Genomic DNA, 17,099 nt, shown 5'->3' on the forward strand with positions numbered 1-17,099 from the left:
CTCACACACGCGTGAAAGATTTTTAAGATCAATAACAAACTGTTCTATTGCCATACCTTCTGGCCTCCTCGAAGTCAAGAACTGGAACCGATGATACAACAAATTCTTCCGTGGCGAACAGTACTTATCAAATCGTGCAATCACTGTTTCAAACTTCTCCCGTTCGGTTTCAACGAGGTTGAATGAGTTGTAAATCTCAATCCCTTTATCTCCGATAGCATTAAGTAAGAGTGCAACTCGTGGGATCTCGGCATCATCTTTTATCTTTAAAACTTGCAGATACAGGTTGAATTTTTGCTTCCAAAAGGTCCAGTTTTTGTCTAGGTTACCCTCGACACAAAGGTGATCAGGTGGTTTCGCAAACTTGTCCATTTTGGTCTTGATGGCGAGCCGAACGAACTTTCTACATTCGCAACACGAACACAAATAACCCCGCGCCTGATACCATGTTATAAATAAGAAGTTCACTGCAGTTTTATCATCTTGAGTCTTTAATTGCAGGTCTGTACAAGCTTACACGTTTTCATTGTTCCTGCCACACAACATGGCCGCCCGGATGTTGGTTAACATGTTGCCAACATAACATCTTACAATAACGGTGGATCTTTAAGTTTCACAAGGATATCAGGAATGAACAGAGACAAGGTGTGATTACGTCTGAATATAATTACTCCATATTTATTTAAGGAAACTTATAACAGATATTAAAATATGTTAAGATACAATTTCAATTACATAATTAAAAAGATCTCAGATATATTTAAAAAAAAATTATATGGGCCGGCCTTAAATTAGATTATAAAAAGGTTTCATTAAAAAATACATAAACCAATAAAAAAAATACAAATATTTTAAAACTATCCCAGTATATATTCTTGAAGTCCAGAACGGATGTTTAATATAATTAATTTCTTCGAACTTAGTAATTTAAAGAATGTTCCAAAAAGGGTTCATAAATAGCATCGGAGGTCGGTGGTTCGCTGCCTGGAGTTGGGTAGTCAACATGGTAACAGGGCGCCTGTTTGTTGAAGAGGAAGAGTGTGAAAATGCAAAGTCTGTATCCGGCTCTTGGACCCTGTCTGTGAACAGTCCGAATCAAACATGATCAGAACTAGTACACAGACAGTTAGCAAACTGGGCAGAAAATGCCCGCAAACAATAAGGGGAGGTTGGGGAATAACGCTGATAGTAACTCACCAGACAGGGAAGTTGCCGTCTAGCTTCTGAATTGTAGCAAGTCCAGATCTGAAGATCGCGGATACGTGGCAGGCGCTGACGTTTCCATCATTTCAAAAAAATATTTAAAAGAAATAACTATTATGCTGAGTACTGTACAGATGGACTAAACTAGTTAAAGAAATTTACAGGTATAGCATCCCTTGTCTAATCGACTACATTTTCGGTTGCGGCCTGATGGAAGTCTTGTAGTGTGTCTCGTCGATCAGCCGATAATCTCAAACAGTCCATCTGGAATCGCGACGCGAAGTGTCCGCGGAAGGGCCGCGTCTCGTGATTAAAAGGAAATGTTCAAACCAAAGTTGGGGGGGGGGGGGGAGAGACTAAGGAATCCGGACCGAAAGGTTCCGAAGTTCCCCGAGTGGGAATCACAAAAAACTCTGACTTCGATATCACGAAGTTGGTAGCACTGGCCGATTTTAGCGCTACCTGTTGAGGGGTATCTGGGGAAAAAAATGCTTGACTCGCCTGAGACGTTGGCTATAGTTAGGGCTAATGGCGCAGTCGGTGCTGCTCTCTGGCGGCCTACAGGGGAAGGTAGCTAGGAAGTTAGCAAAGTCACCACCAGATGTTGCGGGCGTCATCTCCACCATCTGGCGACAAGAGAATAAGTTACTATTTTTGCTGCTAGATGTCGTGTGTGGTCCATCTTTGCACATATTTTGTTTATGGCAAATCGTCCTTGAAGTCGGCCAATGCCTGGCAGGGTTCACGTCAGGGCAATGATCCTGGGCTAAATTCTGAGAAATGGAGAGAGCTGGGAGGGGTGGGGGTGGACATAAAATGCAACGAGGCTGGGAACAAGCCTCCTAACATGACTTTCTAGGAGATAACCTAAGACGTATGCGTGACTGGAAAAGCTATGGTAAGAATGTCTCTGAGAAATGGTAACAACTCGTCCAGAGCTGCTGTGTGCAGATTCAGCCATGCAGGGAAATAATATTACAAACCCTGGACGTGACTGTAAGCGGGAGAAATGTCATCCGGGCTGCCAACGACATCTTAGACTTGCAAAAGATCAGATAAGTCCCTGAAAAAAAGGCGCCTGGTATTGGCCCAACAACTGCAAGTGTTTGCTGCTACCGATATGCTACGACGCACCACGGTCATTGAGCATCCCATTCCTACCAGGCCACACGAACCCCGGTTCGTCAAACCGTTCGGGTTCGGGCCCAAGGAGAACGATGTCATCCAGACGCAGATCGCTGAGATGTTGCACGATGGCATCATTGAACAAAGTGAGTCCCATTACAATTGTTTGATTGTGGTGGCCAGTAAGAAGGATGGCTCAATGCGCTTTTGCGTTAACTTCAAGCCAATTAACGCAATCACCATACCTGACCCCCTCCCCTCATCAACATCACGGATGCCTTGGCAGGGCTTGGCAATGCATGCATCGTTACCTCGCTCGACTTAAAGTCACGATATTTGCAGGTGCCGGTACGCCCGGAGGACTGGCACAAAACACCTTTCACCGCGCCTGATGGGAGGCGTTTCCAGTTCAGCACCATGCCATTCGGGCTGATGGACGCCCCTACGACCTTGCAGGCCATGATGGTCCACGTCTTGGATGGCTGCGCCGGCGAGTTTGCTGCAGCATACCTAGATGAGGTGATCATCTGGTCGCGGTCGTGGGAGGACCACGCACGCCACTTAGGCCTGGTCCTTGAGCGGCTGGCCAGACACGGACTTACGTGCGCCCCCCACTAATGCCATGTGGGTGCACAAGAGATTGAGTACCTGGGGCATCTCGTGGATGCCGAAGGCTGTTGACCACTGCCAAAACACCTGAACCTCATTGAATCCAAACCTGCAACCAGCACCTGTAAGCAGCTACAAAAACTCCTGGGCCTCTTGAACTGGCTAAGATCCTTTGTACCCCACTTTGCCAGCATAGTTGCCCCTATGACCAACCTGTTGTCACCGAAGACCTGGTTTCGGTGGACAGAGGGGGCAGATCACGCACTGGCCACCATCAAGCACGAGTTCTGGGAGTGCCACCGACTCGCCCGCTTTCGGCCCGACTCCCCGCTGTACTTGCAGACAGATGCATGCCAAGAGGGGATGGGGGCTGTCCTATACCAGGTGGGGGAAAAAGAGGAACGCCGGGTAGTGGAGTACGCGAGCGCCAAGTTCGGCCAGCCAAAGCGGCGGTATCATGTGAACGAACAGGAGTGCATGGCCGTCGTTTGGGCGATGCGGCGGTACCGACACCACCTGGTGGGCCAGCATTTCACGTTGAGGATGGACAGTCAGTCTTTAAGCTGGCTGGACTCCGCCCAAGGCCGCAAGTCGAAGTTCATGCAGTGGGCACTCATGCTCCAGAGCTTAGACTTCGCGGTCGAGCATGTGAAGAGGCAGGACAACCAGCTCGCTGATGAGCTGTCACATCACCCCGACCCTATGTCCACTTTCCAGGATGACCACAGCTGGGAGGGGCTGCTACCCCCACCAGGTACCCTACCTGTCGCCGCTGGGTAGGAGGCACCAGTGGTGATGTGTGCTGTGATCAACCCCCCAGACATTGCCCCATCCCAGGTGTTCGAGACCCTCACCGCCCTAGTGGCGGCCGTGCAGCACGCTCAGCAGACGGACGAGGCCACTCAGACCAAAGTGCAGGTGGGTGGAAGAACAGTCCAACCTTACCACCGGGTAGTAGACGAGTACTACAGACCCGGGTGCAAGGCGACATGGAGGCATGGCGCCTCTACATACCAGAAGGCACTCCAGCTGGCGTGCTACATTTTCACCACGACCATGACTTGGCTGACCACCCCGGGTCCGACATGAAGGCATGGCGCCTCTACATACCAGAAGGCACTCCAGCTGGCGTGCTACATTTTCACCACGACCATGACTTGGCTGCCCACCCCGGGTCAGACCAGACACAGACGGACATCCGCAAAACATTTCATTGGCCAGGCATCACCCACGATGTTAAGGGTTATGTGCGACAGTGTCAGCACTGCCAACAGTGGAAGGCACGGCGGACGGACGGAGTGGAGCAACAGCGCCCCCGTCGACCCCTGAGACCCGTTACTTACGCTGGCACTGGACATCATGGGGCCATATCCCCGGACCACTCGGGGCAAAAGATTTTTAGTGGTCATCACGGACATCTTCACAAGGTGGGTTGAGGCTTTCCCAGTATCTAACGTGCGAGCTGGGACTATAGCAGCTCTACTAGACCGGGAAATTTTCCAGTGCTATGGCTTCGCGAGGGCACTACCAACAGACAATGGGTGCCAATTCAGTGGGAAGCGCTGGCGAGCTGACTGTCGTCGGTGGGGCCTAGACCACCACACCATTCCCGTCTATCATCCCCAGGCCAATCCGACCGAGCATCGGAACCAAGAAGTAAAAGCACACTTAAGATTGCGCCTGGGGACGACCATTCCAAGTGGGATGTACATATACCCAAGTTACTGTATTGTCTTAGGCGCCGTACGAATGCCGTCACAGGCCACAGCCCGGCCGAGCTGCTGTATGGACAAAACCTCGCCCTACCAGGGAAGTTCCAGGTGGCAGGGGCCATCACAGACACTCTAATCCGCCTGGATATCGAGGAAAGGAGGGAACAGGCCAGGCAACAGCAAAACCAATTCCTATCGGAGCACACACCACAGACAGTCACCCCCCAATGCCCCTACAACCTGGACAGTGGGTGTATGTGAGGCAGCACCATCTGTCATCGGTAGCTCGCAAGTTTTGTGCGGGGCTGGCCCCCAAGTGGTCGGAGCCAAGGGTTGTGATCTGGAAATCCGGACCCACGTCATACGCGGTCGGTACCCCCTGGGGACTGCCTGCCAAGGTCCACAGGGATGACCTGCGGTTGGCAGCACCCAGGGTAATGGAAGGCGTGTTACCAGGGCTCAACCCGAGGGTGCCTCAATCAGAGGGCCAGCAGGTAACGGACCAGCAGGTTCTGCCAAAGGGCATTGCCCCACCATCTGACGTCAACACGGGACTTGAGCCCATATATATCGCCCCCCCCTGAACTGGAAATCCCAACCGCCGGTACACTGAGCCCTCCAATCGACACCATGGGCGGCGGTCATCAGGACTCCCCGATATGACAACAGAGCGACGAGGAGGAGATCTGGTCCAGACATGCTGTCTAGACGAACATGAGTCCATGGATATCACACCCCTGGACGGGCCCGAGAAGGACCAAGTTAGCCATGCCTACACCCTGGCCAAGCCCGGGAAATACATAATTGAGGATGTCACCCCCCCGGGCGAGCCTGAGAAAGACCAGGTTAGCCAGGCCTACACCTTGGCCGAGCCCGGGAAATACATAATTGAGGATATCACTCCCCTGGACGAGACTGAGGACAATACCTCGGACAAGTTCTTGCCCCTGGAGGGGTGCCTCCCGCCGGACATCCCACCCGAGCAAGCGGCAGCCCCCTCCCCTCCAATGCGGCCACAGGGGACACGCAGGGCTTCGGTTCACCTGGCCGAATACGAATGGACCAATCATCAGGGCCGGGCCAGGGACAATAGAGTGCCACCCCAGTGCAACTCAATGGAGCTAAGCCACATCAAAACATCACTACCCCTACTGAGGGGGAACGAACATAGTGAGGGAGGCACACAGTCATTTTCTTGTTGTAAGAGGGATTCTCGCGGCAGTCAGGGCCTAGAATCCCACCCCAGGCATAGTAAACTACCCCAGTGCAGCACTTCGAGTGCATCACTCCCGTGCGATCATTGTGAGGCATCGGTGCACATAGCAGCCTCAGATAGAGGGGGCATTTGACGCCAGCCGATAGTGAGCCTCTTAGTCGCACAGGCTGCGATGCCTCTCCGATGCCTCTCAAAGCCATGTGCCATGAACATGCCCGCACGTGCAACATGGTGCAACGAGTGTGAGTGCACCGAACAACCCACAGCTAGCACCACTACCAACCACATCGGCCGAAGCACTCCGCCGGGTGTGGCAATGTGCTTCCGCCGGACTATAGCATTTAAGGGTACATGTTTTCTCTCACAGACATAAACTATGTAATGTATAATTCGTCAAACATTTTTACTTATTAATGCAATTGTTCAACGTGCAAATATGTCCTAAACTTGGCCGCATATGTTTCCCGCGCGCTGCGCTTTTGGCGCGGAATTAGCAGGCCTGCTGTAGCGCCGTGCTACACGAGATAGTCAGTATCCACCGGGAGTTCGGAGAGGCTGGTCGTCTTCGCGCAACATTGAGAGGCCACCGCGCCAATTCCGCAACATCATCTAGAGCGTGAGTTACGACCCCCACTGGCTGTGCGTCACTACGCAGGTCTTAGCAGTCGCAGCGCACCTAACGTCATAAAAGCAGCAACGTCCTCCACGTACTGTTCTCATAAAACTCCCCCTCTCACCATTATAAGCGGGGTATCACCGAACAGCCGTACACGCGCAGAGCTCACTAGCCCCTAATAGTCGCGGCCAGGGGATGGATAGCACCATGTAATGTTGCATAAGGAATAAAAAACACACTTCATGTAGCCAAGTATATCATTTGTAGTGTTTAGGCATCTTGGGTGGCCTAAACAGCCCAAGGATCACCTCTATGGACACGTCCCTGCCTACCACCACTTGGCCGAACCCAAACCCCGAGACCCATTTCTCAAAAAACTTGATAGCTTTGACAGGGAGGCAGCTGGACCAGTGTCAGGGAGATAACCTATATCATTGATAAACATTATAAAAGGCTATAAGCCAAGCCCGCCATTTATTGCTACTTACTTGTGAAACATTATTTTATTATCCTTTTCGAATTCCAGTTGTTTTGTTCCTTTCCTTGCATTCCTATTAGTACTCCCAAAAGCTACACAGGATGCTATTTCCCATACGAGTGTCACCTCAACACAATTTTTTACACAATCTACTAACTTCCTGAACTAATGAACGTCATACGATTGTGGAATCGAAAGTTAAATATATGTAGGCAAAAAATATTAATAAAACTCAAAACCGAACAATACACTTAATTAAATCCAAGCACTACAAAATTCGCCGCAACGTAACTCTTACGGGAAAACACAACTTTCTTCACATTTCAATATGGCGGACGAAATCATTCCCTTTCCGTCTCTGTACTCAGACACATCATTCAGAAATTGGTGACATGCTCCATCTGTAACTTTCTCTAAACTCTGTTGTATGCCCGTTGGGTTTGACGTAGGAGTGAGATGGCGGTATCATTGTTTTGATTGGTGCATCTGGTTGTTGGTGCAAGTTGTTGATTAATCAAATAATAATAAAGGGAATGGTGAATGGTCTCGGATCAGATGTCAAACATAAAGTTAATTGTAACAATAAATATTATTATGTCATGGGCTAGATAATAATCGAGAAAATTACATTTAGAAAAGTAATAGTGTTGTTGGCAATGGGTGCTGAATTACATTTGAATATTATTAATTTAGTATTCCGGTAGTAAAATGGCAAGGAATGATGATTGTTGGCGTAAATGTGCAAGGTGGTTGACAGACTGTGGAATACTTAGGAATGATCATAAGGCTAATTGGCCAGAAGCAGTGGTTTCAGACCTCGCAAATACGTTGCGGGACGGAGTTCTACTATGCAATTTGTTGAATGCTCTTGATCCTGGCTGCATTGACATGAAGGATGTCAATCAAAAACCGCAACTAGCACAGGTAATAAACACCTATCATATCAAGTTAGCTATGAAATATTAGGTCCTAGTTAAAAATAACTTAAATTCAGGCTTCTGCGTTAACTAGACATGTAAAATTCCGAAGGAATACCACTTTTCGTAAAATTTACAGTAAAAATTTCAAAGCGTTTTATTTTACTCTTTGGCATATTTTCCAACCATTATCTAAAAGGGCAGTGTAATACTTGAAGTAGTTAATCAGTTAAATGCTGATATAACAAGTGGAGAGGTTAGGTTACTCACTACAAACACTGGTATTGTGAGGATGGTTGGTTAGGTTATGTTAGTTACATTAAAATACCTAAACATTGTTTGAGCAATTGGTTTGGAGGCATCAATATAAAAAAAAATATATATATTTAAATTCCTTACATGATTATGAATTATTTCCTATACAGGAATTGTGATACTTAAAAGTAGTTAACAGTGTAATTGTCTAATTGGGGTACCACACTATAAAAAATGGCAAACACCCTAAAATCCTGAAAATATTTCTATTCAGTTCCTTATTTTATTTGAAATGATTCTGTTGTGCATTCAGATGTTTTCAAGAACCTCACATGTAATTGACCATTTATTTATTTATTTATTTATTTGATTGGTAAATATTTACAATCGCGGTAGATGCCAAAAATAATGATAAAAATCCGAAAATACTTTTATTCTATGCTCTTTCACTTCCTCTTTTCAAATCAACCGGCGGAGATAAGAAATTCCAAATACTTTAGGAGATATGGAATTTTTAAATTTTGAACATGTAGAGTAGCGGTATTTGCGAAAAATAATTCTAAAAATCTGAAATTACTTTTATTATGCTCTTTCACTTCCTCTTTACATTAAAACCGGCGGAGATAAGAAATTCCAAATAATTTAGGAGATATCGAATTTTTAGATTTTCATCACAATACCTGTGAATTCAGGCGGCCACCATTGTTTCTTGTTTACGAGACGAGTATGATTTTTTTCCGCGTAGGTGAACCGACCATTGTTGCTTGTTTACGTTTATGAATTATTATTTTCGCGACGTAGGTAGAACGACTACATCATTTTCTACTAATGGCAAAGGAATGTACCCGCCTCTAATGTATCTGAGTTTTTAACGTTTCAAATTTTAATGTTTTATTTGTTGCGCAAGTAATAAGTAAAAAAATTACGTGAGTTCCTACCGTTCATCCTTTGTCCCGGTTTGTTAGGTCAGGTCAGCTACATTATAAACACTTCAAAACTAAACAACCATTAAAATTAATTTATATTATTTTTCATGTCTGCTTAGTTTGAAAGTATTAATAATGTAACTGACCTGACCTAATCGACAATTTTAATTAATTAGGCATTCACGAACGGTAAATCAAGACGCACATAAAGTTCTGCCATTCCCGATTACACCCGAACCATTTACCTTCGGCCAACCTCGGTTTTATTTATTAATATTTATATTTCTCTGTTTATTTTAATGTAGCTATACTAACCTAACATAACATAACTATAATAAAAGTATTTTCAGATTTTAATAGATACTCCTAAACAAGCAACAATGTAGTCGTTCACCTACGTCGCGGAAAAAAAAATCATACTCGTCTCGTAAACAAGAAACAATGGTGGCCGCCTGAATTCACAGGTATTGTGATGAAAATTTAAAAATTCGATATCTCCTAAAGTATTTGGAATTTCTTACCTCCGCCGGTTGATTTGAAAAGAGGAAGTGAAAGAGCACAGAATAAAAGTATTTTCAGATTTTTAGCATTTTTTTTTGCATCTACCGCGACTCTACATATGATGAAATTAAAAAATTCGATATCTCCTAAAGTATTTGGAATTTCTTACCTCCGCCGGTTGATTTGAAAAGAGGAAGTGAAAGGGCACAGAATAAAAGTATTTTCAGATTTTTAGCATTTTTTTTGGCATCTACCGCAATTGTAAATATTTACCATTTGATTTGTTACATGCCACACCAACAGCACAAGGCTCCAACGGTGGGCACAACATGTAAGACATGTAAAAAAAAAACAAATACAGTAACAGAACAAAAATAAGAACAAAACAATAAATTATAAGAACAACAAATAGTAGGACAAAAACAAAGACAAGACAACATAACATACATATTAGTTTGTGCTGTTATTCGGCCGCTGCCATACTTCGAGTCCAGGCAAATGTTTAACATGGTATCTTCAGGTTAATGGATGGAGTAAAATATTTGTAAATATTACTTTTAATGTTATTATAGTAATGTAATTTTTTATTTTTCTTTATTAGTGTGTACCATTTTAAGTGAATATTGTTGGTGATTATCATCGCGGCTTTTTAGAACGGGAAGAAAAAAGTTTGGAAAACATGTTTTTCGCATACTACTTCACAAGTCCACAAATTTACCCTGAAGGGATGGTTTCTTAATTCCTACTGGTTCATGAAAAATAACAGTTTAAAGCTTACATTACAACACCTGTGTGTTCACACTTCCTCTGCAATTTATTGTTTACCAGTGATCGTGTAGGTACAGGGTTTGTTCGGAAAGTAATAGGACTGAGTCAATTTAAAAAAATTTATTGAGCCAATCGTTACAATTCTTTAAAAACTTTCAAAGTAGGCTCCTTCTGTGTCGATGCAGCGCTGCCACCGCGATTTCCAAGCATTGAAGGCGTCACGGAAGGCATTCTCCGGAATAGCCTTGAGAGCCGCAGTGCAAACTGCTTGGATCCCCTCTGTCGTATCAAAATGCTCGCCTTTCATCTGCCTTTTCAAGCGAGGAAACAAAAAGAAGTCCGGGGGGGCCGCATCTGGGCTGTAGGCCGGCTGCGGAAGCGTTGGGATGCCGGCCTTGGTCAGGTAGCTGTTCACAAGAAAGGCGGTGTGAGCCGGGGCGTTGTCGTGGTGCAACTTCCAGTCGGCTGCGATGTCTTGTCGGACCCGATTGACCCTGGGTCAATCCATATGAAGTGGTCCAAAAAAAAATTTATTGGAAGCTTCATCAATTTTAAAAAAATTGATATTTTGAGCCTTGTTAACATTATGTATTGACAATTTAAAACTGACACAGTTAATTTTTTATTCTCATTAGTTTGATTATGGCAGCCATTTTTTTGTCATGGGGCGCGACAATTTTTACATTTACAAGGGTTCAGCTACATTGCTATATCTTGGCTCTGGTAGGCCATATCATGATGAAACAAAATCTGAGGGGTTAAGCACATTTTAAGCTACAATTCTGATGACAAACCATTTTTTTAAAATCAATCAATCTTGCCAACTTTAAAGGTTGAACTTGTGCCTTAGAATTGCAAAAATTTGCATTTTCATAAATTTTTTTAAGAGTGAAGGCAGTATCTGTTGGGCTTCAAAATATTTATGGATGTGCTTATGTAATAGTAGAGTAAATACAAATTATTTGGAGTGTGAGACTTCAATACTTTTTTTTTACAATTTTGTAAAAACCAGTTTTTTCAGATTTTTGCTTACTTTACGGCTTAATATCTCTGGTGGGCAGTTATCTAAAAATCTTAAATTTACACACAATTAAGTACTCCATGGTACATAACTCCTGTAAAAATTTAGACTTTGAGATTCAACTGGTTCGGAAGTTACAGCCTTGCCAAACTCGTAATTTTTTTTATTTATTTGCATAAATAAAAGCAACCCTAGTAATTTTATATACGTTCTTAATTATTTTATATATATGCTGTAAGTGCTGTACTAAGTCATAAAAAGTATTACACTAAAGTTTGTTGCCAAAACAAATGTATACTATGCACAAAAATATTAATTATAACAGTCATTCTATATCACATTTTTAAACAGACAAATGATTTACGATTTTATTTTGTACCTTATTTCTTATGTTTGATAAACAGCATTGAAATTTCTTCAGATAATGATGCTGAAATGTTGTGTGAACGTCCAGTTGCTGTGGATAGCTCTGATGGACTGAGCTTCCTCAACACATTCTTAAGCAGCACCCACACTCTGTCTGCACATGACATCTTAAATGATGTTCTAGGTCCAGCTGGGTTGTAAAATTTTACGTAAATATCATTGTTCACAAAATTAACTTCTTCAATGACTCCTAGCCACCACTGTTCGTCATACACACAGGCGATAATGTCATTGTTCCGAAGATTCATGGGGATGGACTTGGTTGAAACTGGAAGATCCTCATACTCTTCTGATTTGGACGTTGCATAGCATCTCATTATTATCTCGGTGAGAGGAACAAAGCGGTGAAATTTTCGTGTTCCAGGGAGCCGTTGGCAGTTGTCGAACCTAGGTTTCAACTCTTCTTGTCGAGCGGTAATTTCCTCTTCTTTAACATATATATATATTTGATATTTTTAATAGTCTGTGTACAGTACATATACATATCTTCAGGGGAAAGAATGTGATCCTTGACTGTTCTTTGAAGACTTGCCTTTGTTACTTCCCTTTTTGTTGTTCCTCCAACACCATCACATGCATTTTTTCCATGTGATGTTGCGAAGAAATTCCACTCAGCACTAAGACCGAAATCATTCTTGTGGTGACAGACATTAATTAAATTTTTCTTGATGATCCATCTGAGAAGTAAATTATATGTTGAACCGAAGGAACAGTGTCTTTTAAGTGTTTCATAAGATGAGATTGAAATGTATGCACTGTTGTTGTGTTATGGTCCAAATGATCACTGATTATACAAACACATTGGGTTAGAAGTTTATCGTTTTCTTTGTAATAATACACAAAAGGATGAACAGTTGCTTGGCGATTTACCCAGTGGTAGCTCTGAATCTCGTCTTGGATAACAAATGTAAAGTTTTCTGCGAAGTCTGCAAGAACAATGCACTCTGTTTCGTTAAGTTTCTCCTTCTTCTCTCTCAAATGCTGACTTTGAATCTTTGATATAAAATGATGAGTTTTAAGTGAATCAAGTTTTTCAATAAGGGACAGAAAGAATTCTTCTTTTGGCTGAATAACAGTTATCATTTCAGCTCTATCTGTTGTGGTCCATTGTTGAAAAATTATGTTGTCTGGGATGGTATCACTTTCTTCAAATTCATCAAACAGAGATACTAGGGCTTCACTTCCTGGACATTTAACACATTTGCCCATCATACACTCGTAACTACTCATATCACAAACGAGTATAGCAAGTAGGTCTTTGTAATCTTTCATAAGCTTTGCACCGTCAACCATTAGCTTAACATTCTGATGATAAGTACAAACACAAACATTGTGTGTTCCCGATGATCCGGCTGTGACACACCACTTAGGTCTGAGTTCAATGAATTTTGATCTTCCAATTCTACAGTCTGGATGTTTAGATTTAAATTCCACAAACAATTCATTCAAATTGCAAAGCACCAGCCTCTTCTGCTTTTGACATTTCATGTTATTTATTTTTACAGATAAACAGTCTTTTTTTCCGGGACAAAGACGACTGTATTCATCACTTTCATAGAATTCACGGACTGTAGTAACCACCTCTGATTGAATGCCAAAACCCTTTTTCTTTCCCAACTCTGGTAGAATGCCCTGATCTTTCACTAGGTCTCTTGTCAGTTTTACCAAACGATCAGATACATTGAACTCTTGAGTTATTCTTAGTCGACTCCATGAATTTGGAAGTAAACTAATTATTTTCACTTTCATTTCTTTTCCTGCAACAGCACATTTATCCTTCAGTTTCTTGATTAATTCGTCAAACTCTTCTACAGACTCTTCACTTGCTTCTCTGTTTTCCATCACTTCATCAAAAGATTCCTCAAGATTTCTTTTCAAAACATTTGAAACTTTACTGATCTTGTCAGCTATTGCTTGTGGTCTTTTATCTAAACCCAATTTCCTTATTTTAGATGCTGGCGAAACCCCTAATTGAGTACATACATTGTCTACTTTTCCCAACTTTTCAATCTCTGTAATAAAGTCTGAATCACATGTGTCCCCTGTTCCATCATTTGCTGTCACAAATATTTTTTTGTAGCATGTAGGACACAAGGACTTACCAGGGACAAGCAGTAAATTGTAGTTTGTTTTTTTATACATGTGTTCAGGAAGTATTTCCCTAAGTTCTTTTGTGATTGCCTTTTTATGTATTTGTAAAGGATCACTGCAATACCGGCCAAATATATGGTGATATTTAATAAGATACTTAATCTCATGATACTTACATACAGACTTAACATCACTAGAAACTCTGGTAAATATTAGCTGTTGCTGTTCTAAACTAAACACACAGATTTTCTTCAATTCCTGTTGCACTGAACCATAAACACATTTGTGGCATTGTTCATTTGTTAAATGTCCTATTGAACACTCTTTCTCCATACCGAAAAACAAAAAACCTTCATGGAAACACAAACCACCTTTCCTATACCAGAGCTGCTGGCAGACTAACAGGATGGAACAAATACCAGACCATACTAGAGCAAGTCCGTGCCTGTTAAGACCTGCACACTCCAAACAGTGGTAAACATCTCAGGCATATTTTTTTAATGTTCTTAGTCGGAGAACTCTTTTCAATTGCATAGTAAATGCCAATTTTAGGGTATTAAGATTTTTAAAAATATAATTAGAATTTATTATAGTTTCATTGTTGCAAAAAAAAATGCAATTTTACACAAGTTTGGCAAGGCTGTAACTACCGAACCAGTTGAATCTCAAAGTCTAAATTTTTACAGGAGTTATGTACCATGGAGTACTTAATTGTGTGTAAATTTAAGATTTTTAGATAACTGCCCACCAGAGATATTAAGCCGTAAAGTAAGCAAAAATCTGAAAAAACTGGTTTTTACAAAATTGTAAAAAAAAAGTATTGAAGTCTCACACTCCAAATAATTTGTATTTACTCTACTATTACATAAGCACATCCATAAATATTTTGAAGCCCAACAGATACTGCCTTCACTCTTAAAAAAATTTATGAAAATGCAAATTTTCGCAATTCTAAGGCACAAGTTCAACCTTTAAAATTGGCAAGATTGAGTGATGTTAAAAAAATGGTTTGTCATCAGAATTGTAGCTTAAAATGTGCTTAACCCCTCAGATTTTGTTTCATCATGATATGGCCTACCAGAGCCAAGATATAGCAATGTAGCTGAACCCTTGTAAATGTAAAAATTGTCGCGCCCCATGACAAAAAAATGGCTGCCATAATCAAACTAGTGAGAATAAAAATTTAACTGTGTCAGTTTTAAACTGTCAATACATAATGTTAACAAGGCTCAAATTATGAATTTTTTTAAAAATAGTCGAGCAACCAGAGCTGGACCACTTGATATGGACTGACCCCCCTTCGTTTGAGTCTCTTGAGCACTTCCACGTAAAACGTGGCATTGGCGGTTTGTCCAGGAGGAACAAATTCATGGTGGACGATGCCTTTGATGTCAAAAAAGACAATGAGAATTGTTTTCACTTTGGATTTGCTCATTCTTCCCTTTTTTGGGCGAGGAGACGCCGGTGTGTGCCACTCGGAAGATCGCCTCTTTGTCTCGGGATCATACTCAAAGATCCATGACTCGTCACCTGTGATTATGTTATTCAAAAATTTGGGGTCACTTTCACACATGTTCAAATTTTCTTGGCACACTTCCACTCGCCGCAATTTCTGGTCGTCAGTGAGCACTTTTGGGACCATCTTCGTGCACACCTTGCGCATGTTCAAATGCTCCGTCATAATGTCATGAACCACAGATTTTGGTAAATTTAACATCTGGGCAATTAAACGAATACTCAGTCGACAGTCTGAGTTCAAAACTTTGCGCACACGAGTCACATTGTCGGGGTTTGTCGAAGTCGAAGGTCTTCCAGCACGGTCTTCATCGGCGACCTCTTCCCGGCCCTCCGAAAAGGCCTTGTGTCACCGAAACACACCACTTCTTGCTAAAGCATCATCTGGGTAAGCCTGCTTAATCATATCAAACGTCTCTGTCGCAGATTTACCGAGTTTCACACAGAATTTAATCGCGTACCTCTGCTCTAACGAACGCTGCATTTTCGGCTTGGACCACTCACAGAAACACGTCACGTGAAAAAGCCTGTCCTGACTCTCCAGCTGCTCGGAGACAACTGACCAGCCGCTCGTTCGTTGGCTAGGAACCCCCTCTACCGAATCCAGTCGGTGCGCGCACGCTCCGAAGTACAGTCGCGGCGGAAGAAAATCAGTCCTATTACTTTCCGGGACAAACCCTGTATACTTTGTTTAGTTCAACTGTAGCCAAGTATGAAGAATTAAAAATATGCTAATTCTTCTGTTTCATGTATTGAAGTTTATCCCTGGATCCTGAAGGCTTGATTCTGATGGCATGGTCCTGTTGGCTTGATGCTGTGGTAAATGATGCTTGCTGTTTTAGTTTAGTACTTCAAAAGATACTGATGGCTTGAGCCTGTGCTACATGATGCTTGCTGTGTTAATTCAGTACATCAGAAGATCCTGTACATAAAGAAATATTGTCATATAATAATGAATTATGGTCATAAGTCAAAAAGGATTTTTTTTTCATCCTACAATCATTATCATTAATTATTTTGCAATTTCTTTCATGTGCAGGATCTTCCGACGTACTGAACTAAAACAGCAAGCATCAAGTACCGCAGGAATAAGCCAACAGGATCATGCCATCAGGATATTTCGACATACTGAATTAAAACAAGCATCATGTTCCTCAGGATCAAGCCAAAATAATCATGCCATTAGGATCAAGCTTTCAGGATTCAGGGCTGAACTTGAATACATGAAACACCAGCCATATCAAACACAGAATATACTAAGGCTGTAATCAAATAATTCCCTGGAAAGAATGTAAAATTCATTGTGTCAGCTACTTTAGTTCACAGCACATATTCCTCACTGAAAATTAACAACGTTAACAATTTAATTCAAATTTTTGGCTCCCATTAAACTCGTTCGTTACATTGTGACTCAAAATATTATGTACTTAAAATGCAATGTAACAAAACAAACATTTTGTAATACAATTACTTATTCAAATAAAACAACAGACATGAAATATAAGCTTTAAAAATTCCTTACAATTGCAATACGGTAATTAATAAAACTATTTTCATTATTACAATACCTACATTAACTAAAGTTCTCAAAAAAAAAATTTAAAAACCCCAGATGGGTAAACAATGAATACCCACAATTGTGTGAGTACATATAGGTATTGTAATATTATAAGCTATAAACTGTTAATTTTTCATAAACTTGTAGGAATTGGGAAACCTT

The 17,099-nt window shown here is 42.1% G+C and overlaps 1 protein-coding gene across 1 annotated transcript in view; it reads left to right on the top strand.

The window, feature by feature from the left end:
- The first annotated feature begins 7,381 nt into the window (after window positions 1-7,381).
- LOC134542623 (protein vav) overlaps window positions 7,382-17,099 on the top strand; it is a 196,101-nt gene continuing 186,383 nt past the window's right edge. Inside the window, exon 1 of the mRNA XM_063387022.1 lies at window positions 7,382-7,883. Within this exon, the coding sequence (XP_063243092.1) occupies window positions 7,668-7,883 (216 nt within the window). The 5' untranslated portion in view covers window positions 7,382-7,667. The remainder of the gene's footprint in view (window positions 7,884-17,099) is intronic.

This window comes from Bacillus rossius, assembly GCF_032445375.1.
Source record: "Bacillus rossius redtenbacheri isolate Brsri chromosome 9 unlocalized genomic scaffold, Brsri_v3 Brsri_v3_scf9_1, whole genome shotgun sequence".
NCBI classification, from domain to species: domain Eukaryota; kingdom Metazoa; phylum Arthropoda; class Insecta; order Phasmatodea; family Bacillidae; genus Bacillus; species Bacillus rossius.